The sequence below is a fragment of the Salminus brasiliensis genome, chromosome 3, assembly GCF_030463535.1.
Source record: "Salminus brasiliensis chromosome 3, fSalBra1.hap2, whole genome shotgun sequence".
Taxonomy (NCBI): domain Eukaryota; kingdom Metazoa; phylum Chordata; class Actinopteri; order Characiformes; family Bryconidae; genus Salminus; species Salminus brasiliensis.
In genome coordinates, this window is record NC_132880.1 from 31,339,534 (window position 1) to 31,366,502 (window position 26,969).

The 26,969-nt window shown below is 40.2% G+C and overlaps 1 protein-coding gene across 1 annotated transcript; it reads right to left on the reverse strand.

The window, feature by feature from the left end:
• Positions 1–255: 255 nt before the first annotated feature.
• tent4a (terminal nucleotidyltransferase 4A) lies at positions 256–26,888 on the reverse strand. Its single transcript, XM_072675888.1, has 13 exons — positions 25,716–26,888; positions 17,034–17,157; positions 16,554–16,600; positions 15,698–15,818; positions 14,200–14,307; positions 12,393–12,521; positions 10,847–11,060; positions 9,916–10,042; positions 7,710–7,816; positions 6,126–6,304; positions 5,789–5,935; positions 4,729–4,782; positions 256–4,218 (listed from the first exon to the last, which is right to left on the reverse strand). Exons 1-13 carry the CDS (start codon positions 26,654–26,656, stop codon positions 4,072–4,074), a joined length of 2,445 nt encoding a protein of 814 aa, XP_072531989.1. The 5' UTR covers positions 26,657–26,888; the 3' UTR covers positions 256–4,071.
• Between the last annotated feature and the right edge of the window lie 81 nt (positions 26,889–26,969).

Here is a 26,969-nt window from a genome sequence, read left to right on the forward strand (position 1 = left end):
TTTCCTGAAGACAGAAGGCTCCTTCAGTTCTGCCCCTGCATGGCCACGGTCCATAACAGCAGGTGTTTTTCCTGCTGAAACAAACCGGATTCCACGGCTTTGTTAATTGCCAGGTTTTGCGAGATACCAGATATATATATATATTTACCAGATACCAACCTGTGCTGGACACTGGCCCTACAGGACTAGAACTGAAGAACCACAACACTTAGTATATGTGTAATGAGTGCAATGTGAGACATGTGGATGGTTTTGAGACTTTTATTTAAAAAATAAAATAGAAAAGAAAGTACATAAAAAATATTGAAGAGAAACAAAGGGGAGAGAAAAAAAAAAGAAAAGAAAAAAAAGAAAAATCATCTTCCACATGACCTCTTGGATGCTTTGAGGGCTTTCCGTATCGCAACTGACAAGTTCAGGGGTGCTTTTGGCCACTGCAAAATTACAGACGTCAGCAAAAAAGAAAAAAAAAAAAGTACATTTAAAATCGTCCACCGACATCTAAACAGGGAGAGTCACACCGGAGATAACAGTACGTGGCCGCCAAGGTGAAACCCATGAATAAACACCATCACACACCAGCCAGTCTCTGTGTGTCTGTGATAAAGAGCTGGTAGATAGGACAAGCTTAGTTAAGAGCAGCTCGGTGTCTGAGCACTCACAAAGATGCTGCATCTACCTAAAAGCAGATTCTGCAGTTATGCTTAGATTTGCCATATTGCATTGATAGGTGGGGAAAGTCAAGGGTTAAAAGGACACTCCTGCAGCTCAGACCAGGTGTGTGGCGTCACATCTGTCTGTGACAGGTACGACCTCGTAAAAGCGCTTCACAGACACAAAGTTTTTGTGACGGCAAAAGTCATTCCATACAGAGGCATTCAGAGTCTGCTTTTTTTTTGGCAGTTGCCACAAACAGTTTTAGCAAGAGACAGAGAGATTGTGAAAGAAAGTGTGAAAGAGCATGAGAAAAATAACAAAAAAAAATAAATAAATAAAATAAAAAAAAGGAAGCAAAAGAACCTAGACAGAAGAGAGAAGTGAAGAAGAATGGAGAAAGAACAGGACAGCAGAGTGAGCGCTCCGCAAGAGTTAGACAATGAGAAAAGGAAAAAAGAAAGAAGAGTGGGAAAGTGAGAGCAAGCAAAATAGAGACAGATAACGGCACAGAGAAATGAAAGTAAGAAAAAAGTGAAAGTGCGAGAGTAAAGAAAAAAAGGCAAGTGAGAAATTTAAAAGAAAAAAAAAAAGTGAGAAATACAATAAATAAAGAAAACGAGGATAGCGTGAGAGCATGTGTGCAGAGAAAAGTGGGAGAAAAGTGAGAAAAAGACAGAAAGCGAGAGTGCGCGAGAGAGTGAGAGAGAGCAATCAAACTGCTGCGTAAACAGTTCTGAGCAGCAGTGGTAGCTGGATATTACATTTTTTAAATAATTTTTCTTTTCCTTTTTTTGTTTTTTTTGTTTTTTTGTTTAACATTTTTTTCCTCTTTTTTTTGAAAACAGACTGAAGTTGCAACCAGGAACTGTTCACGTGTACCTTGATCAGCCAGCTATATTAGATAGAGTGGTCCTGCTTCGGCAGGTTTGCGAGTGCTTTCGCTCCCCTTCTTTCACCTCGCTGGTTTCAAGCGACCACAGCCACGACAGACGAACGAAGAGAGGCTCAAGAGAAACTCCACTTTGCATAGTAACAATAACCTGTATGCCTGTAACGCTCCGAGTAACAGCAATACAGTTTAGTGTGCCATATACAGACAGAACCCATACAATACAGTACAAGAATAAAACAAAAATAAAAAATATATAGATATATTTATATAATACAAATAAAATGGCAAGGCAATACAATACAGTAAGTACCTGGAAAAGCACATTGAAGATTCCAGATAGGAATCAATCATAGTAAGTTTCCCTTTCTCATCTCCTCCATTTGATTTGGTGCCCATGCACATCTCTAGGGGTCAGGTTTTTAGAAGCAGATTAAGTTTAAGCTTAGACTAAATTGGACTGTCAAGGTGAAATACTATTAGTCCAAGACCAGGCTTAATCCATGCCCACAAACCCGGTCCTATGCGGTGGACACTTTGCATAAAGTTGCACTGCCTAAGAGGCCACTCAGCATTAGCTGTATGTTCAGGCTCCCTGCTTCCATCGTTACTTACAGCAATCTAAAAGGGAATCGCACACAGATGTATGCACGCACACACCACGACTGGGTCTACCATGGAGGCTCGAATGCTGCAAAACTTCAACAGGCTTCTCTGGCTGCCACACAGCATGGCACCAATTTAAAGAAGTGGTTTGGTGAAACACCCGAAGTTCCACAAAGTATGTAGTCCATCAGCCATGACCACTTTGCTGTCCAAAACTGGCTTTCTTGGTTTAGTTTTGGAGCTACAAAGCCAATACAGCTAAGCACTAGAAGTCAACAGTCACCTAAAACGTTTCTGTGAAAACATTCCAATAGCCTTCTCCAAAACTTCTCCAACAACATAGCAGGGTCTTCTTTAAGGCTGCATATGATGCAGTATGGCTTTCTGTAACTTCACCACAACGTAGGTTGTGGGGCAGAATCCCGCACACAGACACTACAGACGACAGCAAAGAGAAAATCAATGCCTGAAAGCCAAAGTTTCTATGTCAGAATTTGTCAGCTTTGGGCTATGAATTTCTGTTCATTCTTACAGTTCGCAAGAAGTCATCCTGTCACCTAAACCAGAATCTTAAGAAAGGTCTTGATGCTGTTTGGGCAGACTGAGAGAATTCATGGAAAAGATTTGGGTGACCATTGACTTCCTGTTTTTGTTAGTTACATTAGCCTTGTTGCTTACTTAGCCTTTCAGCCACCAAGGAAGCAATATTTAGACAACAAGCATGTCCTGGCTACATGTGGGGCAAGTGGGAAAACTGTGGAACTTTTTGTCCAAACCACTCCCTTAAGCCAAGAAGGTCCTGCCAAGCTGTAGGTAAGACTGATATATGTCAAGAGGTCAATGCGACACAAATCCCCACTCACTCACAACCACAAAAAAATACACACACACACACACACACACACACACACACACACACACACACACACACACAATAAGTATTCAGAGGAAAGAAAAACAGCTGGAGGAGGGCTCCAAGAATTGACAATCTTGGTGAAATGGCGCCACCTGCAGGCAGAGTGATGATCATTCCACAGAATGAATAAATCAACATATGCACAAAAACCATGCACACACACACACTTCATCATCCGAGTGTAGCTCAGTCTTCTGAGATAACGCAAATAAAGCAAAGTGTGTTGATACTTTGTAAACAGAAAATGCAATAACAGGCTTAAAACAAACAAACAAACAAACAAACAAACACTTGATAAAATAAAAGCAAAACAAACAAAAATACTAATAAATATGCTTCTCGTCCAAAGTGGTGTGGGGGGTGGGGATTTGGGAGTACTTAAGAACTTAAAAGGTTATTGCACAAATGACCCACTCGAGCCACCCACTCCACACAAACACACATCCCTTTCCCTCAGCTCTATGGAACAACTAACCCCTGATGACACTACAACCATAATCCACTGGACCTAGCATGTCCTGTCTGCAGATGTGTCCTCTTAAGCCCGCCCCACCAAAAATAAAAAGAAAGAAAATATAAACTGCTTATGAAATGTTTACAAATGCAACAACAATAATGACCAAAAAACAAACAAACAAACAAACAACAAACAGTTTTTCCTTTGAACCGATATCATCACAGGGTTAATGACAGAACAGGTCCGGTTTTGGAAGCATCCTCAGGGGCATCGTCCAGGTAGAAAAAAAACTAACAAAAAGAAAGGAAAGAAACATGCAGGGATTAAGTGGTAAAGTGAAAGTAGCACCACCATGACCACAGCTACTGCACAGAGCGAGCTGGGGCAGGAACCGCTGGTCTCTCTGTCCAAACCCCACCAGCACGGGGGATGGGAGGGTGTCAAGTTCGCATCATCTTTAACCGCATATAAAGAACGGGGGAAGAACAGGAGGAGGGAGATGATGGGAAGGCGAGGGACAGGGCTGGAGGTAGGGGGCGCTGTGGTTTATCTGCTGACGCTGGCCGGTAAACTATCCCTTTTCCTGCGGCGGGCCGGGTTGCGGTTGTACTGCATGTGGCTGCGGCTGGCCAGGCCTGGGCTGTGCACCACCGCAGGGTTGTGGAAGCCCTTCAGGGGGAACTTGGGACCTGCCTATAAAAAAAGAGAGTGTTTGGTGATTCCACTGCACAAGTTTTAAAAGGTTAGACCGAAAAAAAAAAAAAAAAAAAAAGGAAGCTTAACCTGCTTTTGCTGGAGTCTCTCCATGTAGTGTACATTCTCCTTTATTGCCCCCAAAATATCTTGGAATTGTTAACCAATAACTTGCCCCCCTTTAATAACAATAACAATTTGGCTATTTTTTCCTGTCCAGGCAGTCTACTGCTTACATTTGTACCATTTGAGGACACTGGACTATTTCAGGTTATTCGCTACACTTCAGCTGCTAAAATGTAAATAAACACTAGGAAAAAACATGGGTGTTCTAAAACTTTTGACTTGCTGCATATATAATGAGTATGCAAGAGAAATAAAAATATTCTCTATACTGACCAATTTTAAAATACTGCCTGAAAGGGTCTGTACACAAAAGCAACTCAACCAGTTGTTGCTGTTCCAGCATAAGACAAAGTAGTAGTAGTTCAGTGCCACACATTTACATACCTGTCTGCCAGGTAAAACGTGGATAGGAAGATTCCCAGGCATCGACACTCTTGCCTAGGAAAGAAAATATCAGAGTTAAACCCTTTCAGAACTGAACTGAGCAGTTGTGCACCAATGACTGAACTAATTAACATGTTCAAGCACACAGAACCATCCTGTAATGATGTGTGAGCAATAGCTTGAGATGATGTAGTGATTGGACTCTGTAGTGATTGGAAAATGTACATTAAAGCATTACTCTCCAAGAACTGAGGACTAGCAAGCAACAGAATAAACAAAAACAAGAGCAGAAGAATCGTTCTCCGTTGATGATGACCTTTGTATACTGCTCATCTTTCATCACAGGATTTTTCCTGTTGTGTTTTTTGGTCTGTTATTAATAATTACAAAAGGACGGATCACAGCTAAACAAGAACAAAGAGCTTGTATTATTATACCCCTAATCTCTTACTGAAGGGCATCATTTTATGAATTATTTATTAGATATTTTAACATAACTATTATTTGCCCTCCTATTTGTACGCTATGTGGACAAAGGCATTGCAACGCCTGCTCAATTTCTTCTATAAATAAGAGCACGTTTGGGTTAGTGTTTAAGAAAGGCTTTCTACTAGATGTTGGAGCACTGCTGTGAGAATTTGATCGCATTCATCCACAAGAGTGTAAGTGAGGTCAGGATGCTGGGTGATCGCGACCTCACCCTCATCCTCATCCCAAAACTACTGGATGGAGCACAATTACTCCAGAGAACACAGTTCCACTGCTTCACAACACAACAGTGGGGGGGCTTTATACCTCTCCAGCCCTCTCCTGGCATTAGGAATGGTGCCAAAAGGTTCATGTTCATCTGCTCCAAAAAGTCCTATTCTATTGGCCATACTTCTCAACACGAACTAAACAAAATGCGTGTGTAATGGGTGCAATTTAAAGTAGCTGAATGCATTTGAAGGTCAGAGAAAGGTTGCCAATCTTCTGGTCATACCGTACTAAGCCCCTGTTAAGTAGACACAAATGACAAGTCTGATTGATTGTTGATCAAAGGCAGAAACTGTGTGCTCACTTGGTTGGTAGGGGGCATTGTGAATGGCATGCTAAGGTTAGCTTTGACCGTGCCCATCTGCAGGTCAGTAGGCAGCGCGCCCAGGGCCAGTGTCTGCAGAGGATAGGTTGTCACTGCTGGAGCCGCACAGGGTGTGCAGTCAGAGTCCTGCCGGGAGATAGAGTGAGAGTGCATTTATGACTTAAATGAGGGAAGACCAAAAACCAGGATTTTAAATCACTTCAGCCCAAAATTGAGCACTGTCCAATAGCAATCTCCCCTAAACTAGGCTAAGTATTCTGAAGAAGAACTGAAAAATCTTGTGAAACTTCCTTCAGACGGACAGGTTAAGACTTACAATATCACTGCCGGACAGTGAGGAGGCAGAGGACTGCTGCTGGGGGCTGGACAGAGACATGGGAGAGTCTGCGCTGTTCGGAGAGACAGAGTCCCTCTGAGGAGGCTCTTCCATGCTTACACCTACACCCAGCAGAGCGCTGGGGTCAGCCTGGTCCACAGAGTCTTTATGAGCTGGACCTGCACACACATACACAATACACACAAAGTTATGCCAATAATGTATGTATAATAGCATGCCTCATCTTTCTGTAATTGATCTGAAAGTCTGAACAATACAAAACCCAAGAAAAAGTACTGCCAACAGTATAGAACTATCTGGAGCAGATAAACATACACCTATTGCCACCATGCTTAATGCCAGGTGTGGGCTAGATGGGTAGAAAGCCCCCCAGTATTGAGCTGTGGAGCAGTGGAACTGTGTGATCTATATATGAATATATGAGTAATATCTCACAACGATAACAGTAGAACTCGATCTCACAAAAGCTCTTGTATCACTGAATGCAATCAAATGCTCACAGCAATGTTCCACAATCTAATAGAAAGTCTTCCCTGGATAGTACAGACAGGTACTTTTAAAAAAAGTAGGATAAGCAGTTACACTCATTAATTCCTAATACTTTTGTCCATATAGTGGGCCATAATGGTTCGGACCAAACTAAAAAGTCCAAAGGTCCGGTAGGTAGGTGTGAAAGGACACCTACCATGTTAATATTACCATATTATTGATTATTTGCAATTCATGCATCCCAGTTTTGACTCCATTACACTATCTAACACCTAGAAACTGTAAAAACAGGAACAGATGTTACAAATCAAGTCAGATGTAATTTTGGGGAAATGTATAGCTGCAGCATCACATACATTATCAATTCTATAGAATTATCAATGGGAAAACCCATTGGGTTGTAGATTTAACCTTAGGGGTGTCTAGAATGATGGACAGAGCTGTAGGGTTGCTCTAAGGTGACTACTTTTCATGGCGATTGTTCAAAAGTTTATGGATGCCAAGGCAGAACTACTGTCGCAACCTAATAAAAGCCATCAATCATATGTAATCTCATTAATGAGGAGTAAAGGGAGTGGATGGTGGACAGGCTGCTGACTGAGTGACCGACATCCCCCACCCCCCCATCACAGACAAGTGACATTCTGCAGAGTTCAAATTAGACTTCCAGCTCTGGTCAGCAGTTTAACTGCTAGGATCCTAATTTCTGAAAGAAACTGCTGGACACTCCTTCTTCACAAGTCTCTGTGGTAGACAGACAAGGGTTTTACTGGGTCAGAGTATATACAGAATGGCGTTTGGGTACCCTATAGATAACTGTGATGTAGATTTGATCTATGCTGATGGGTTTCACAGTAGTATAACCCTGTCTTAGCTGAACTTTACTTTTAATGATGTACAGTGATCTTACCTTTAGCTTAGATCCAATGATATTCAGCATCAGACTGTGTATGTGTGTGTAAATGAATCAAGATAGCTGGCTTTGTATGTATAATATGTAGGCCAGCAAGGCTGAAAAATCCTCAACCTATCAAACCTGTGCCATGGTTTTTAGCTCTTATGCAGGCAGCTTACCACCATTCCTCTCAGGACGGGAAACGTGCTTGCTGCCCCACTTCTGAACGATCCACTCCCTGTAGTTGATCACCTCCTGAGTGACCTTAATGATGCGTCCCAAAGTGCTGCAACAGAGCAAGCAAAAGACCAAAGTAAATCTCAAGTTCTTCATTGTTACATGCACATGGAAGCAAGCTGCATTACAGAATTACATTATTCAGCACTATTCACCACTTGACACAACCACACTGACAAAATTAAAATTAATGTTAAATTACACTTTACACATTACACTGTCCAGTGTGTACACATCTGGTAGTAGTTCAAGAAGGAGGGGGATTTTCAAATGAACATAATGAAGGTACTTTTTATGAATTAGTAATAAGACTATAGTGGCATGCAAAGGTTTAGACACCCTGGTAAAAAATGTGTTTCTGTTAATAATGAACTGACTAGGACCTTCTGCTCACTTACGTCTCGTCCGCGTACAACCGAAACAGCAGTAATAATTTCCACACATCAAGCGAATTTGCCTATTCTGTCCCACACAGCAAACGAATTCCAGCCCAAACAAATAGACGCATCTGACTACTGAGTATAAATGCATTTGGCTGAAATCTATTTAGGATACAACGCAGATACTAGTCACATGAAGTGACCTGGTGTAAACGGGGTCTAAAAGATCAACTCCTCTCCAAAAGGCAAAAGTTAAAGATGAAAGATTCTTTTCAAACAAGATTAGTGTATTTGTATTTGAAGAAAACAAAAAAATAATAAAAAGGGAGCACCATACAAATGTTTGAGCACCTGAGAAGAATTGAGCTTTTCAAGAAGTTTTACCAAAGTCTCAGACCCTAACTAAGCCAGGTGATGCAAATGAATAAAGACTCCCCAAACCTTGTCCCAACAATCAGCAGTCATATGCTCTTCTAAATAGCTGCTTAGCTATTTAAGTTGCTGATACCCACAAAGCAGGAGGCAGCTATACGAGGGTAGCAAAGCATTTTCAGATGGCCCATTTTCTTAGTTTATAATGTAATCAAGATGTGACAATTAGCAGGAAAGATCATGAACACTTTCAGAGTGAACTGCTCAAAGGATTGATATAATTGCCCCCACCTGGCTGCAAAAGACTTAAGAGAGATTTAGCAGAATTTGGGAGTGACTGTATACTGTTCTACTGTGCAGCAACACCTGCACAAGAGCAGCACAAGAACACACCTTCAACTTTTAAATGACGTTTGGGTAGATCATGCTTTGGGTTTGTGATGCAGCCAGTGGCACACTGAACATTCGACTGGTACAGCAAAGAATATTTTCTCTACTCTTCAATTATATAATCTGCTAATTCTGGAAGCAAAGCAGACATGTCCGTTAAAAAAAACGTCTACAGGGGGATAGATCATTCAAAATACATTTCAGTATCTCAGAACCCACAGTAAACTACCTCGAGAGGCTCAAGCGGCCATGGGCCGTACACAGTCCTCCGACCTAAACATCATTGAAAATCTGTAGCTAGGCCTTAAAAGAGCTGTGCATGCAAGACATCTAAAAACTCAAAGAAGTAGAAGCCTTTTGTCAGGAGGAATGGGAGAAAACCACCAAATATAAATAGAAAAAACAAACTTTCACTTCAGGCCCTTTTTTGTAATAATAAAATGATAAAAAAAGCAAACAAAAAAAGGATCAAAGGATCAAATAACCATTAAAAAAAGTTTGAAATGTGGAATTTATCAGGTCATCTTTTACATCTTTTACCAGAGATGCCCAAACCTTTGCATTCCAGTGTTTGTTCCCAGGTTTGTAGACCCCTGCTTATTCAACATGTCCTCTGAAATCAAGTGAGTTTGTCCCAGTTTGTTGGAGTAATAGCCTCTGCTCTTCTGGAAAGGCTGTATACTAGCTGCTGGAAAATTGGCTTATAGATTTGGTTCTATTCAGCCACGAGAGCATTAGTGAGGTCATGTATGGCTTTCCCAGAGCATGCCATTCTACTGAATACCTGTGTCTGTAACAGATTCATCCTAAAGTAGCTGAACTCACTGATTATTAAGAGTGTGGCAACTTTTGGACAGATCATGTGCCAGTTATTAAAATAAGGAAGAAGGTAAACCCTGTCACCGAGGCTAGCAGTGCTTGAATTGGGTTACAGAATAAAAAAAAAACAAACACTAGAGCAAATTGTGACTGCTTCACTCAATCATACACATGTGTGATGTCCCACCTGTCACTGTCTTTGTTAGGATAGGAGTTGGCCAGAGGAGACACTGCATGGCTGAGGACGATGTAGGCATAGTCAAAAACCTGCTTCACCTGCATGGCTCCATACGAGCTCCTGCCCACGTCGTTACCTGACACACCAAACCGAAAACATGGTAGTGTTCATACCAAAGAATACATTTATTAATTACATTCTTCCACACAGCACATACACTTGCATGCATTAAGAATAATGGTGCCCTTAAAGAGTTCAATTGTTAACATGTAAATAAAGCCATTCATAGTGGTTTGGTGTAAAATGCTCAGCTCTACAAAAACGTACCAAGTTTTGAGGAGCTAAAGCTAATAAAACATTTAAAAAAAAATCAATTATTGTGAATAAGCAATAGCCCTAACAAGCCAATTAAGGTCGGAGGCCTTGGTAAAAGCTATCTGAGAGCACAAATCTACTGGGGTGTCTAAACTCGTGAACACTGTTTATAGACTCATTGGTCCATCGGTGGATATTGGATGGTAACTATAATTGCTATATTTACATTGCAGTGGTTCTCATCACCACCACCACCACCATGAAGAAAGTTCTCAACCACAAACCAGTTCACTCCCAATGTAAAAATTATCCCCATATTTAGAAAACTCTGTTACTATAGTTTGAGACAAGTGTGTGATGATGATTTAGCCATGCGGTTTGGTTTGCATGATGCTAATTAGTGGTTATAGGCCTCCATTGCTTGTTAGCTACAGCCTTGTTGTTTCAAAGCAAAACTAAAGAATTTTCAAAACACCAAAACTTTTGGTTTTCACTGCATGACCAAATAGGGGTAAAAGGAAGAAGGGTGTGCAATATCAGTGCAAACAATTGGTCAAATATGAGTATTTCTTATTAGCCACACTACATAGAAAACTAGCAGTAGGTTGAAGAGGCACATACACACCTTGAAGCAGAGGGTCTTCTATGCAGAGCATTGAGGGCCTGTAGCCGTTGCTCATGGCTTTCATGATGTCTTCTTTAGGCATGTACGCACCGCCGTTCTTTATCCTGATGCCTGTTTTCAGGTAGTTAAAATGTCTGCCATACAACTCGAAGAACTCGATGAGCAGAACGCCCAGGTTCGTGTTTGGAGTGCGGGCATCAAATCGTGGGTGTAGCTATGAAACAAGACAAAAAAAAACACAAACAAAAAACAACAACAACGAGAGTTAGTGTAAAGAACATAGAGCTACTCATTAACTAACACACACACACACACACACACACACACACACACACACACACACACACACACACACACACATATATATATTTAATTTGACTTTAATGTAGCTTTTTGGTCTTGAATATATATGTCCACCAGTCACATGTTTGCTGTCTATAGGTTTCTCCTTAAGTTCTGAACTGGAGCTACAAGGCTAATGGAGCTAGGAAGTATATTTGTTCACCAATCATCAATGTGCACCCTTGCTTCAAGCCATACAGAGGCTGGTTACACCTAAAATGAACATGCATTTCATATACAGATAGTATCTTGACATCCTTTCGCCAGATTCTGTCTTACTTTCCACTAAAATGCACCTCCAGTGTGACCAGAAGAGGCGCAATTTCACTTTACCACATAAAAAGCACATCAACACGTCCATAATTTCCATTTTACTTCCTGTAAACAACTGTAAACATGGTTTGTCATCGGCTATAACCAGCGAATTATATGCTATTAAACCTCTCTTTGTCATGCAGCTGCTGTGATTTCTGCAGTGGCCGACAACTCTACTGTCCAGATGACGTTTTAGGCACAAAAGAGAAGACCCGTGGGAAAGATCTGTGTCTGGTTTCACAATGCTTGTCGTTTTGTTTTCTGTTAAAATGCATTTCTGCTTGTCTATTTGTATCTGGGCATGGAAAACGCATTCTGTTTACACTTGTGTTAAATATGATTGAGGTGCATCTCCAACCACCTCAACCCCCTGATTATGGTTTGTGTGATCCGATCATAACCAGGGCATGTTTACGCCTGGCTTTTCACATGGTCAAGCAAAATCTGAATGTGATCTGATTACAGAAAAACACATTTATGCAAGGGGTAAACAGCCTAGATAGTTTACACATGAACAAACATTTAAAAAGAATAAAAAATAATAATAATAATGATAATTTGACTGAAAGTTTGTGGACACCTCTTCTGCTGAATGCATTCAACTTACTCAGCTAAGCAGCCACTGCTGACACAGATGTGTAAATGCACACACACAGCTCGTCTAGTCCCTGTAGAGACGTACTGCTAATGAAATAGGACTCCCTGGAGCAGATAAACATGAACATATTGGCACCATGCCCAATGCCAGACGTGGACTAGAGGAGTATAAAGCCTACCATTGCAGCCTTCATATAATGTGTACTAAACACAGATCGACCCTTGTGCATTTTTATCTTTACAAGGTTAGGAGGAAACATATGCCATTATAGCATAAATTGCAGAGCCTCACCTGCAAAAAGCTAATGACCATCAGGATGAGGCTGTAGGAGCTGATGCCTCCAGTAAAGACTTCATTCAGGTCTCTCTGCAGGAGGAACTGCTTCAGAACGAAGATCAAGTAAGGCAGCACGGTATACTTCTACAAGAGGAGAGAGAGAGAGAAGAAAAAAATATGGAAAGGCTTTAAACAACCCACTCCAGCAGCAGAAGGGACAGGTCAGCTGCAGGAGAAACAAACACACAGGACGGAGATCTGAAAGCAGAGGTAAAGAAGGCCTAATTTCACATGGGACAGCTCCATCTGTTCAGTCGCAGAGCAGCAGCTACATTCTGGCTCGGATTCCAGAATGAAAGTGCAGTAAAGCTGAAAACTATCTCAGTGAAAAGTGATAAGACACAGTGTTCTGCCTCTTCTTGCAAATTCCTCACCGGACAACTGCATGCATTATAAAGACAGATTTAGGATGCCTTTATACTTTCCTTGGTCCAGACCAAAGCATAAAGATACATTAACGTATTTTCAGTATAAGTAACTTTATTGTCAAGTGGGTTTATTGTCATTTCAACTACATACAGAGTACACAGTGAAACGAAACAACGTAAGAGCAGCTGGAGATGCCGGGGATTGAACCCGGGGCCTCATGTCTTTATGCTTGTACAGTACAACACAGTTCTACTCTTCATATATCCCAGATTTAGAAAATTGGTGCAGAGCCCACAATGCTACAGTGTCCCAGGTGGAGCCCAGGCGGTCAAGAAGGGCTGGTGGTCTCAAACTGGACTACCTTAGCTGACTACCAAAATACTGCTACAGACATCAGAGACAAACCAGGGTGATATAGTGGGGGCAAGGATAAAAGCTAACAAGCTAAAATTTCTTCACCTTATTTATTTATAAATAAAACATGTTTAATATGCAGCTTCTGTGAACCTGGCATATTGTCCTATATCAGGCAATATTGTTTTTTTACCCTCTGTAAATGGAAAATCAGTTTAATTCTTAAAATATAAGGGTTGTAAACAGGCTTGTAATATTGCATCTGAGCATTATTTCAAATATTACTTAACTGTCTCTAAAATATTCTTTTTGATCTTACGTTCAGAATTGACATACTTCTTAAAAATTTGACAATCAACTCCGACTACAGCTACAGTTTACAATGTATTGCATTATCTCCGTCACGCTCTCCATCCTCAATTCCATCCTATTAAAAATTCTAAAAAGAATTCTCTCCTACTGCATTTACCCAATTCTGTAATAACTTCAGAAATCATATTCACATTTCTACCCACACATTTGAAGTTTGTTAGTCATCAGTCATTCCGCTGAATCCCTCAAAAACAGACCGCTCCACTGAGAACATCACGTGCCCCGAATAAATCCTTCACTGCTGACACTTCTTCAGGAGCACGTTACAGTCTCTGAAGTTGACTAACTGTCAAACGTGATGGCACGATGCAACAGCAGGAATGCAAAGGGAAAAAAGGGTCTGGAATATGACTTCACTATCCTCCCATCATTCAGATGTTCAGGCTAGCTTCTTCTGCCCTTAATCAAACAAACCAGGATGCTACATGCCAAACACTAGTCTGTTAAGCACCTGACAAAACTAGGTCACATACTACAAACAGCCTACTATGCAATCCTGCTTACCATTATCATGATTACAATAGTTCCCAATACAGCATTCCATTAATAGTTATTCCCATTAGGAAGCCTTCATTCATAACAAATCTGTCACAGAGTCCTATGATGAAAAAAAAACTACGCCAGTAAGAAGGGCGGCCAACAAACTGCCAATTTAAACAGGTGTTACCTTCACGTAATCTTTGATGAAGCGGGCAGCTTTGACGCCAGTTTCCACATTGAAGCTGATGTCCACTTTGACCTCCGTTTCCTGGTCTGTCAGTTTGATAATTGGTACCTTGGGAAAATATATTATATATAATATTTTTGTCAGTGAAAAGAATTTATGATTAAGCCATAAATAGCGTAAACATAAAGCAAACAGCAGCCCATAAAGCCTGCAAAAAAATGAACTTCTCAAATCAAATAAAGTGTTGGTTAATAAAATATAATCAAAAAATAAATAAATTATATATATATATATATATATATATATATATATATATATATATATATATATATATATATATATATATATATAGTAAAAATATATATTAAATATATATATATTTTTTACATACTATAAAAAATATAAATAAATAATAGAAATACTGGAACGGTGGGTCGGCACGTCTATCCGAGATTTTATGTACGTCACCCAAAGGCATGAGTAACGTTAATAAAAATATAGAAATTGGATCCGCAATACAGGGAAATAGAATATTTATTTCTGAAGGGTTTGAATCTGTAGAAAATTGTGCTTCCTGACGGAAACATAGCAGAGCTTTCCATCTTCCAGGTAGTAGCTAGGCTGTTGCTACATGGTGACTTTTGTTCACTTTAGCTAGGTGCTACCTAGTTGCTACAGTATACCAGGTGGTTGCTATAGTGGTGCAGGGTGGTCGCTATATTGCAGCGAGGTGGCTGCAATGGTGTTGTTAGATCAAACCTTTGCAACAATGTGGAACGTTTAATTAGCCTGTGTTGCCATGCAGAAACCATACATCTAATCAAAAAAGCTATATGCAAGCTAAGATAAGAGATAAGATAATCCTTTATTAGTCCCACAGTGGGGAAATTCTTGTATGCTCGTATGCGTATGCTCTGCAATGCACAGCTATAATGAAATGCAGACATTTTAATGCAGCAGTCCAGCATCACCTAAACATTCTGCACTTCTGATGTTTAAATAAACACATCAACTAAACATCGGTAAGCCCCCAATTTTCTAACATGAGCATATTAGCTTGCATCTCTAACTAACTAACTAACATCACAACATGCATGTATTTCACAAGGATCGCACCAACACTCTGCAAATTCTTAACCAATGCTGATATCTGAGATCTTTCATGCATGTGTGTGCGTCAATGGAACAAACTCCACCTGGATTAGGACTATGGACCAATGTAACATTTACCTGTAACTTCTAATAATGCTTATACCAATAATGTAAAATGGACAAAGCAGATATTTTAGCCTAGTAGCCCAGAATTGCGTAAATGTCCTGCCTCTAGAAGCCAATAAATGGATCAATGTAATTTTAAATGATTAGCCTAATCAGTGCAATCTCTTTCCTTAAGAAATCATCTTCCAACGGTATCCATGCACCTTAATATCCCAACTAACTGACGATCATACAGGTTGAATGCAGGTGTGCTGCCTTGGAAACATCATTGATCTCTCACCGTAGCTTTGTCGAGTACTTTGATGGAGTACGGCTCAGCCACATTGTTTTTTCGGAGGGCCTGCTCCAACTGCTGTAGAGGGGGTCTCTCCCACTTCCCAAACACCACCAAGTCGATGTCACTTCAAAAGAAAATACAACACCACAAATCCTGATTAAGTCTTTCAGAAATACACTACATGCACAAACAGTATTGGGACACCTTCTCATTGCTTGTGTCTTCTGAAACAAGGTTTCTTAGAGTAACTGTCTCTACTGTCCAGGGAAGGCTTTTCACTAGATTTTTAGGAGCACTGCTGTGAGTATCTGATAGCATTCGGTGACAAGAGCAGATGTGAGATCAGAATGTTGGATGATCACCATCTCACCTCATATACAACTCCTTATCTAATCCCTTAAAGTTTTGGATAGGGCACAATCATTCCATACAGCGTTATACCCATCTAGCTGCCTGTAGCAATATAGGCAGTACAGAAGCCACAAAATATAAAAAGGTCCCAATTACACAAATGAAAACCACAATCAATAAAGCTTACGCCAGAGGACATAAGCAGATGGCAGTTGGACTCTGGAGATGCATTATGAGAACTCAATTAAATAAATTAACAAATGAATTAATAATGAAAACACTGTCTCTGCAAATTTCTCATGATGTCCAGAACTCATGAACATCCATGGCCATGAATTTGTTAAGCCAGTGTAGCCTATTAATCACAGATACATTGGTGGGCCAAAGGGTAAAAGAGCAATATTACGGACTATAAAATGTACTTGAGATTTTAAATCTTTCTTTACAAGCTTCTAAATCTCCTCAGGCTATTTGGGAGAACCATTAAAGTTATTACTCGCCTACTCACCTGGTGGGGAGGTAGAGTCCAGTGCTAAAGCTGCCAAATATCTGAACCTGGAAGAGAGAAAATCAGAGAGAGATGTAAAAATAGAAAGAAATTCTGGTCATTTAGGACTGAGATGTTGCAATTTAGGGTCCGTTAGAAAGAAACAATTATATGGAAAAAACACCACTTCTGCTGTTCATTCTTTTTGCTGTGAATCTGACCACTGTTTTTCAAATTATTTATTAATTTTTTTACATTGACTTCCACTGAAAGGCGAGCTGGTTAATCACGGATTTTGCTTTACGGCAAGCTCTGACAGATCCAAACATTTCATTACCTCACTCATATCAATTAACAAGCTCTTTAGTCATCATTAGAACTCTCAGTCTCTGCAACTTTAACATCTGTGACGCACGAGCCTGCCCATCTGGCCCTAAATAACTCGCTCTGTGTAGGTCCATAGCGAGCGTGCTTGTATACAAAAATGGTCCATTCACTTACGTCAGCACTTGGCCACTGCTCCTTGATGACAGACTCTATTCGGTCAACCACCTCTTGCCTCATGGTGGCCTCTTCAGGCCGAGGGGACATGAAATTGTAGAAGTCTATGATCTCCTCATGAAGCCTTCAACAATGGGACAGGAAAACAACAGAGTTAAGCCCGTTTTTACATTTCTACCACAGTTCAACACTAAACTACCTTAGCAGGAGGTCTGTCTGGAAGACCTAGCCATTCCCTCAATTAGCTGACACAGCACTGATGAAGTCTGGGAGACTCTCGATATCTTCAGATCAACACTGCAAAAGGTCATGATTTTGGTTATGCGTTGGTTTCCCAGCCTTTTAGAACCAATCAAAGCTATTTATCAGCATGACCCATCCGCTTTAATGGACTTCCTTCTTCCTGAGTGCTGCTACTCTGTGTTAAAAGAACATCTTTATTAAAGTGGCATAGCCTGTTTGGTTCTGGTTTCTTTCAATATTAAACCTAAATAAACATTACACCATATTAAAATCAATAAAAGAAAGCTACAGTACAGTAATAGGAACACCACTGTTTGATGGGCATTATACTAGATACACTACCTTTTCATTACAATCACTCATCCACTTGGTCTTTCCATTTTCCTTTCAAAGGAATCTCAACGCCATCTCAAGGGTCATTTTATTTATTTATTAGCCAAACATAGTTCATAGATTATAGGAGTCCTCACAGGGTGAGGGATCGAGCAAACACACACCGTTCCATCCTGGTTCCACCTGACCTGGCTCTCTAATACCCTCCTGCCCACTGTCCTGCTCTGGGACCTCGCACTGATTCATCCTCACCTCACTGCATGACTATCATTCTCACTCACATTTTCATCTTGTATGGCTTGATGCCACATTTACCTTTTTTTTACCATTTCAAGTCAGCCTTGTTTTATTTTTGTCTTTATTCCTGTTTTGATTTTTTATTATGATCCTGTGTCGACCTGAGGAGGATGGGTTCCCCTTTTGAGTCTTGGTTCCACTCAAGGTTTCTTCCTCTAGACCAGAGGGAGTTTGCCTTGCCACTGTTGCCACTAGCTTGCTCAAAAGACCAGGATCTCTGTACAGCTGCTTTGTGACAACATTTGTTGCAAAAGAGTTATAGAAATAAAATTTAATTGAATTCTGGGCAAGTTTTGCTGTTGAATCATTGCAACCCATTGCATTTCCCCTTTCAAACTCATTTTTAAATCTATTTAATTGCTTATTATTTAAAAACCTCCGGGATCGCCGATACAGCTTCACTATTTTACTCAGCTTGCTTGCTAGGTAGGGAGCCAACGACGACGACCAATTATTAACATTTTGCACTGTAAAGTTTGCATGACTAGCTGATTGCTAGCTGGGTGGATTGCACAGAGGGTGACACGATCGAAAGTGAATGCTGTTAAACCTACTTTAATTACCTTTCAAATAGGTCCACAAGAAAACTCTAAAAACTAACAGCAGTATCAGGATTTACTGATATCGCTCAGCACGGGAAGTGATATCGTGTACAGATTAGAGATAACCCAATACCCCTTTTTCCTTTCCGATACTGAAACCAGATTTTCAAGCGTTTGCAGATACCAATACCAATACCAACTCTGACTTAAATACTCGACAGACAGCTATAAAGCCTGATATGGTGTGTGGTGGATATCATTATAGCTTATATTTATATATTACGATACAATACGCTTGAAAGAGCAGCATTTACTGGTTGAGGAACTGCAGATCTGATATAATAAAAAAAAAGTCCACAATGCAGAAACACGTGCAAGTAGGGACGCATAATCTCTCGCTAAGCTCGACCAAGAGCTTTTTAATCAGTGTTTAAAATGCACATTTCAGAGTAGTGAAAAAATGCCAGTTTAGGAACGAAAAGTGCTTATGAGTAATTTCACATTCAAGTACACGTCTGTATGTAAAAAGCTACTATACGTCAGTGTATGGCCTGAATACAAGCGGCTCGAAATCAACTTTTGGTTTCAGAACCAAAAAAAAAAAGAAAACTGCATGGAAAAAAGGTGCTAATGTAAAAGTTCAAGGAAAGATCTGTTTAATGGTAAAACTGGCTTTTACTAGTTCTTTAAATGTTTGGTTTCATAACAAGGTATGCAAACAAAACTTAATGAAAAACACTGATACAGTGCACATGACCGATTATTGCAGGAAGAGCGTTGTCTGTGGATTATAAACAATAAATCCCAGAGAACGCCGCCTATCTGATAGGACTGTGCCATTAGCAACACTGAGGACAATCTGGAAACCAGCACACAAACATACTGACATTACAGCTCCACAGAGGGCTTGATTAGAATTTGAAAAAGTGCAATACAAACAAGTCACACATCACTAATGAGCTATAAGAAAGCAGTTATTAATCAAGGCCGTAAACTAGATGGCCCCAAACTACAGCACCGTCCAGCAGACAATCTGTTCACAGCAACAAAGAACAAAAAAGGAGAACGGCAAACAGAAGAAAGGCATAATACACAAATCAGCAAACACTTTCCTACACAGGCCTTCACTGGGGCTTTAAATGTTTGACAGTGCACATCTGCCGAAACGGCCCGAGAAGACAGATGGTTCTTGTTGAACTGTTACAAAGACTTAAGAGGAAACTACTGGACACGGAATCAGAGCCTCACGGTGCTTTTCCACCAGGCATCGCAGTACAGTGAGGAACGGGTACTAATCCGGATCTAGAACCATCTGAACCATCACAAACTGGTTGTGTGTGAAAAGTAAGAGACGTGCTAGCTCTCGGTTATCTGAGCCTTCATGCAGGGCGATCAACTTCTTAGCCAGTGTCTGCGGAAGGGCAAGTCAAACTTGGCTAGCCAGAAGCTAAAGCTGGGAAAGCGAGCAAGAAACCGGAGCCCCAGACTACAGCTAACCACACATCAGATGGGGAACCCAAGAATGCAGCCTAGCCAAACTAAGGAAGTCGTGTACATGTGCTCGGCTACATGGTTCCTGTGACTGCTGCGCTGACATAAGCAATAAATCTTAACTATCTGCCACTATTATTATTATTATTATTATTATTATTACTACCATTAACCATCATTACTCTTACCACTCGTACCATCAGTACTTATGATTTTAATATTATGATTATTTTGCACACCTGAGCAGTAGAACAGTCTTGATGGTTCAGTAACTTTTAAATCAACCATTTATAAATAGTTCAGACCAGAAGAGGACGGGTCCCCCTTGGTTCCTCCAGCTCTGAGGGAGGTTTTCCTTGCCAGGGTCCCCTTTGGCTTGCTCACTGGGGGGGTCTTATGTTTTTAATGTCTTTTTATGTGGTGATGATCTCTTATCCGCTTACTGATAACTGCTACTGTAAAGCTGCTTTGTGACAATAACAGTTGTAAAAAGCACCATACAAATAAATCTGATTTGATTTCATTAGCCAATAAAACAGAGCTCAACTATTTCTAGGAACCCTTTCAAAAAGGAACATTTGCAGGTGTCAAAAATAGGAATGTATATTGGCATCTGGCCATTTTCTGGCCTCAAAGTAAGTCGCATGCTATTTGCATATACACATATACATAAGAGAACAACTGAAAATACTAGTCCTCTGCAGAACAAATCAAAACAATATATATTTAGTTGGTATTCCTCACTGCAGAATCAGGCACAGGGAATGTTGAGAAATGAAATGGAATATATATTTAGTTAAACCAGACAAAAGTGTTGTATGTGACCTGTCCTGGTAGGGTACGCCTGGCACCCCAACCAAAACCAGCTGTACTGCACCGCCCAGTGGAACATGAAGCTCAAACAGTGCCCTTGACTGACAGCTGCTGTTGCTACAGTCATCTGGCAAGAAATGATGAGAGACATCCCTCCAGGCATTTCAGTGTGAAAACACAATTCCCTGTTACCTGGTTCTTGGGTACACATTCCACACTGCCTTTTAAACTCCTTGGTTAAGTCTATATCGCCATATTTGTGTATAAAATGTTCAGTTTTAGACTAATTTCATGGAGTAGATCACAGTGGTGGTGATCTGAACCAGAATACATTACATTTACTACATAAAATAATTATGAATATACTGTCAAAAACAAAATCAAAAAACAAGTCAGTCATGTCAAAGCAGTGCATGCAGGGCTATGGAGAAAACTGGTCCCTACTGGGATCCTGACAACATCAGTAGGTTTCTCTTCACATGAAACAATCTTTAACAACTGTTTACTTCTCAATGACTGAATCATGCAGATATTTTAAAAATGAAATTCTCCTTTTAAACAGCCAATGAGAAAAATTTATAAAAACTTGCCCAAATAGGAATACATTACTTCAAATCACCCAATGTTCACCTTTAAAAGCCACCATCTGGTCATGCAAACAGACCCGAGAATTAAGAATCGCCAATTTTCCCCTCAAATAATAAAATAAGAGAGGTAATCATTTTCTCTTCCCTTTTAAACATTTATAAGATAATTTACTTAATTGGACATTTTTGAACAAACTAATATGCAATTAAAATGCTGATAATTATATAAAAAAAAAGGTTAAAAAGGTAAATTTCTTATAAGCATTAGTAATATTAATATCATGACCAATAGAATTTTAAACTATTACCATTTTATTTCATTTAAAAATCTGCATTATTTGCAATTTTTATTTTAATATATTTAATTGTAGTTATTTTGCATTAATTCATTGGTTACACTTTTTTTTTTTTAAATGTATTACCATTAACAGCTCAGTGCACTTGTGTGTTACAACTTGTAAGAGGGTCCGACTTTATTAAAATGATATGGACAGTACAATCTTCAAAACCCCTCCTTCCTCAAGTGCTCCTGGCAAAGCTAATTCAAAAAGCTGGCAAATGATAGAGGACTGAACCGTCACCTCTCGTGTCAGTGCCTAGACCTCTAATCATGATGAATGTGCCAAGTCTAAAGTTTCAATGATTTCAATTTTCAGCATTTAATATAATTTGTATGAAAAAAGTGGGCCCATAATGTAATGGGAAATAGTTCATAATTCAATCTCACTTCTGATCAAACCGTAGCTGTCAGTTTCAGACTCGAGCCATTTTAATTTAAAGTTGAACTATTAAATAAATCAAGTTAAGTTCTGCTTCCTCGATCCAAAACAGCTCTGCGTGTCGTGCTGAAGGGAACAGTCCTGTTCCTAGAAAACAGCAAACAAAGGAAATTTGGGACAAATGTTTGATGTGCCTTGAAAGAATGCCTTAAAGGTCTACACTAAGGGTCGACAAATCACACACACAAACCTACTTTGAAATCTGGGAGATGAAATTGACTCAAACATTATCCTATAAATGGGCTCCTGCAATTGGTCCAGGATCATTTTACTAGTATGGTAAATTTTACCTTGATTATGTTCACTTTCCCTTATTTTTGTTTTTACATAGAGATGGCATACTCTTAACAATCATACTATGTATATATATATATATATATATATATATATATATATATATATATATAAAATCAGAAACTTCTGGATTTGAGATCAAGGTAATGGATGAGAAAATGTGTCATCATGTCACCCTCAGGTTTAACAGCCGGTAGCTTGTCATAATGCGCAATGTGTTAATATTCTCATTTCAACAGTCAGCAATTTATAGTATAAATTCTAATCACATTAAAGCCCACTATATCTCTCTCTCTCTCTCTCTCTCATATATATATATATATATATATATATATAAAAAGGCAAGAACAGCGAATCTATGAAATATGAGCTAGTTTTATTGAATATTTAATTCCAATTTCACAGAATTCAGGCGGCTTTATTTTTCTAAAACAAAGGGTTAATGTTGTCAAATTGGGGGACAAATCAAAAAACCCTCACTGACTCAAATGTAATTGACTTACATTATGTAACAGCTTAACATGTTTCTGGTATGAGCTGAAAAATAAATAAATAATATATAAAATTAATTAAAGCTTGCGCATTATAGACCTGCCCCTACTGATCGACATCTCGTTTGATTAGACCATTAAAAACACACAAAAAGAAAATGTAAAATGCTGCACTTTAACCGTTATTAACTGTTGCTCGTTTCGCAAATTAAGATTTTGGAGGAAGTGACATCATCAAAGTCTCTTTGAGGACACAGTTTGAAGAGATTGTCCCTCTTTATATAATTAAAACACTTTTACTTTCAAGTCAATCCCATCAAGCATAATATTTCAACCCTGTTCCTAATTAAAAAGTTCAGTTAACAAATGTCCACACCAAAATATGTGGCACAGTGCCAAGTACAGAAACATCGGATGTCAAAACACAACAGTGTTTGCTATCAGAGATAAGCATTTGGCCATTTTAGCATAAAACCTTCAACCCCATAAAGTTTTTTTTTTTTTTTTAATGGCACAGGTCTAAATTAGAGCTGGGCAATGAGGCAATATGTTTTCGTTTCGTGATAAATTCTGTTATCTAACTTCTATATGAATAGCCTTTTTTTTATTATTTTAACGCTGTTGGTGCATTTTGTCTACAAGTCAAAATACTGCGATCAATATCATAAAAAATATCATGATAGAATTATTTTCCCCATATCGCCCAACTCTAGTCTGAATGGTTTTACAGGATGAATGACCACCACACAGGGCACCCATTCCTGAGAATGACCCAAAAGCTTATGCTGAGCCTAACCTTAGTAAGCTCCTATTTTAACCAGAAAGTCTACGCAGTGTGCTAGCTTTACTAAACAGACAAAGTAAGCAAGGCCAGCAGGAAAAGCTTTTTACATACCGATATGAGGACGAAGAGGTGCCCAAACTTTTGCATTTGACTGCATTGTGAAGATAACCCTATCTGCATGCTGGAATATTTGCCCAAAGCAGTACATCAACCAAGTATATCTGGCACACTGGACACATTCATGCTGCACGCTACTTACTACCTTAGGGCACAGTCAGCACCCGAGCAGAATGTAGTAAGCGCTTTCAAACAGAGGCCTACATTTAATTAAGTCAGGCCCAAGAATCCCTGGATATCGCCCGATTGTGCAGCCAGGTGGGAACCCTAATTTACTGAGCTATTGCCACCCACTGGTTCAAGCCTAACAGAGCATGAGGCAGTTTTTTTTCTATGTCCAACAGCCACCTGTACAGTCCAGCTGGGTCCGAATTAATTAAGTGTCAAATATACAACCTCCTTCATAGTAGCTGACCAACAAAACGTTAGCTTTAGGTCAGTTTTACACAGTCGGCAAGAAATGGAAAATGATCAGGAGCGTGTTCAGTACCTCAGATTTTCAATAAAGTACTACTGAACCAATCCTTGTCCAATATTTAACTCTGGTCATTAAACATTCGGCAAAACTGCATGTTTAATACACTCTTCCCTCCTTGTCTTCACTTAACGTAAAAGGTTTGTCACAAGGACATATTTGTATATGTGTGTATTTGCATTGCTTATAGAACCCTTTGAGGAACCATGTTTTTATATATATATATATATATATATATATATATATATATATATATATATATATATATATATATATATATATATATATATATATATAAAATAAATGTAGTTCAACTGCTCAACTCTTTATCCTACTGCCAGCTGCAAGATATCTTCAACCAGCTCCACGTTTCTTCATCAGCACATATACCAAACTGGTGACAGCACATCAGTGCAGTGCCATGAAACACACCAACATTACACAAGCTTATAAAAGCTGTTCTTAAGCCTGTTTAATGGACTCCAGTCTGCAGCATTTTCAACAACAAATATTCCCACTGAACATTATTTTTCTGACTTCTAAAGGAGAGATATCCAGCCTGGAGTGAATTAAGACAGCCAGCTGTTCCTCACTGAAAGCCCTTTTTTATAGCCTAAGGCTAGGTTTAACCTGTTCCTGGAAATGGGGCCTTATAGTTCAACTAAACAGATCACAACCAACACACTAATCTTTCTTATCCTAATGTTGTGGAAACTCCCTGTCTAACCCAAGGGAGAAAACATGTTTTAATTTGTGATATATATATATATATATATATATATATATATATATATATATATATATATATATATATATATATATAAAAAAACACATGATCTTGCTATATTGTTTATGGAACACATTCTAATACCAACTGTTGGCCATCTGTAAAAGGACCCTTAAAGGGGGGGTCTGCATCAATGTACTGATATGGAAATAATGGGCTTGTGGGATACTGATATTTTTATGTGCAGATCTGCTGATGCTGATACAAAATGTAGAAATTGGGACTAAAACTCACTGGATGAGCAATAAATAAATACATAAATAAATAAAGTATCTTACTTCTGTAGGGGTACCTTAATCCTGGAGTCCAGCACAACCTACACGTCTTCTAGAGTTTAGTACATACATCTTAAAATATCAGCCAAATATCTGCCGATACTGATATAATACCAACGTCATTGTGCATCCCTGCAGCTTGTATGTGGAGCATCAGACTGGATCATTTATATCATATAATGTTGAACGCTCTAATAAATCTGTAATGAAAACATTAGACACCTTCTCAGGCTTATTTTTTTTTTGTTGTATGCATCACATCGAGACACCATCATGGTATCAAACTGTACCTTATATGAACCGGATACACCCCAGCACATCCCAGGTCTCCACAGCTATAAAAGGCCAACGCAGTAAAGAACAGCAAGACTCACCCAATGACTCCTGGGCTGTACGTCCTGGTCTTCCACGGCGTGCCGGAGTTCACATGGTTGCCATTAGTCCAGTTGGAGAGCAAGTAGTTTATGCCATAAGTGCTCGCCTTGTTGTCACTTTTCCTCCGCCCAGGGTGATGGTTGAGGTGGTTGCTGAGGCCCGTGGGTTGGAACTGGTGGCGTTTGACACAGTCCTGCTGGGCAGTGGCATACTGCCGCTGGTCCTGCTGGGAATGCCGCGGATGAGGAGGAAGAAGAGGAGGAGGAGGAGGATGATGATGATGTTGTTGTTGTTGGTGGTGGTAGTGGTGATGCTGGTTTATGTTGACGTTAACACTGTTCAACACGCTCTCGTGAAAGTTAAGCAAGAAGCTGGTGCCTCCAGTGTTCTGGTTCATGTTTCCACTCAGGAGGCCGGCAGCGGTCACCCCGTTAGTCCTTATCGTAGAGCAGCTGGATGAAGAGCTATCCATACCAGTTTGTGCAGAAGAAGGAGGAGGTGCTGAGGCAGCCTTGCTGTCCCCATCTCCCCCGGTCCTGGTCAGTGGCTGGATATCGTTGCTAATATCGTTCGATAATATCGCCATACCTGTAACCGCGGCGCCGTTCGCATTGCTCTGGTGGTGCTGATGGGGATGGCCGATGCTGGATGAGGAAACAGCAGCAGGAGGAGGAGGAGGAGCAGGAGCAGGAGCAGCAGCGGGGGCCAAAGGCTCGATAGCGTTCACGTTACACGCGTCTCTGGCCGGTGCTGCGTTTTTGCCGTGAAGGCGGCCGTAGTGGTGGTGATGAAGGTGATGATGATGGTGGTGATGATGGTGATGGTGGTGGTGGTTACCGGAGCTGGGCCGGATTCCCTGAGAGGTTTCCCACACATGCATCCACAGCGCGTTGGCAGGTCCCTTCTGCTCCGGCTGAATCCAGGCGACCCTCGGATCCATCCAAACTTCACCTTCCTCCTTCCCTCCCGACCGACCCCCACAGAGTGAATCCACCGGCGAGCCGCCGCTCAGCCCCGACACCGACCCGACACAACCGGCCAGCCGACCGCGCACATCAACCGGTCCGGTAAAATAAACAGATAAATAACGGAGAGCCCGAAAAGGCGACAGCAGACTAAAACCACAGGACCTGCGAGCGGCCCTGAGCTCTGCTAAAACCGCTAGCCTGGGGTACGGAGACTCCAATATGGCGAATACCGAGAGCTACCGCGCATGCGCAGGATTTTAAACACTCGCACACACACACACACAC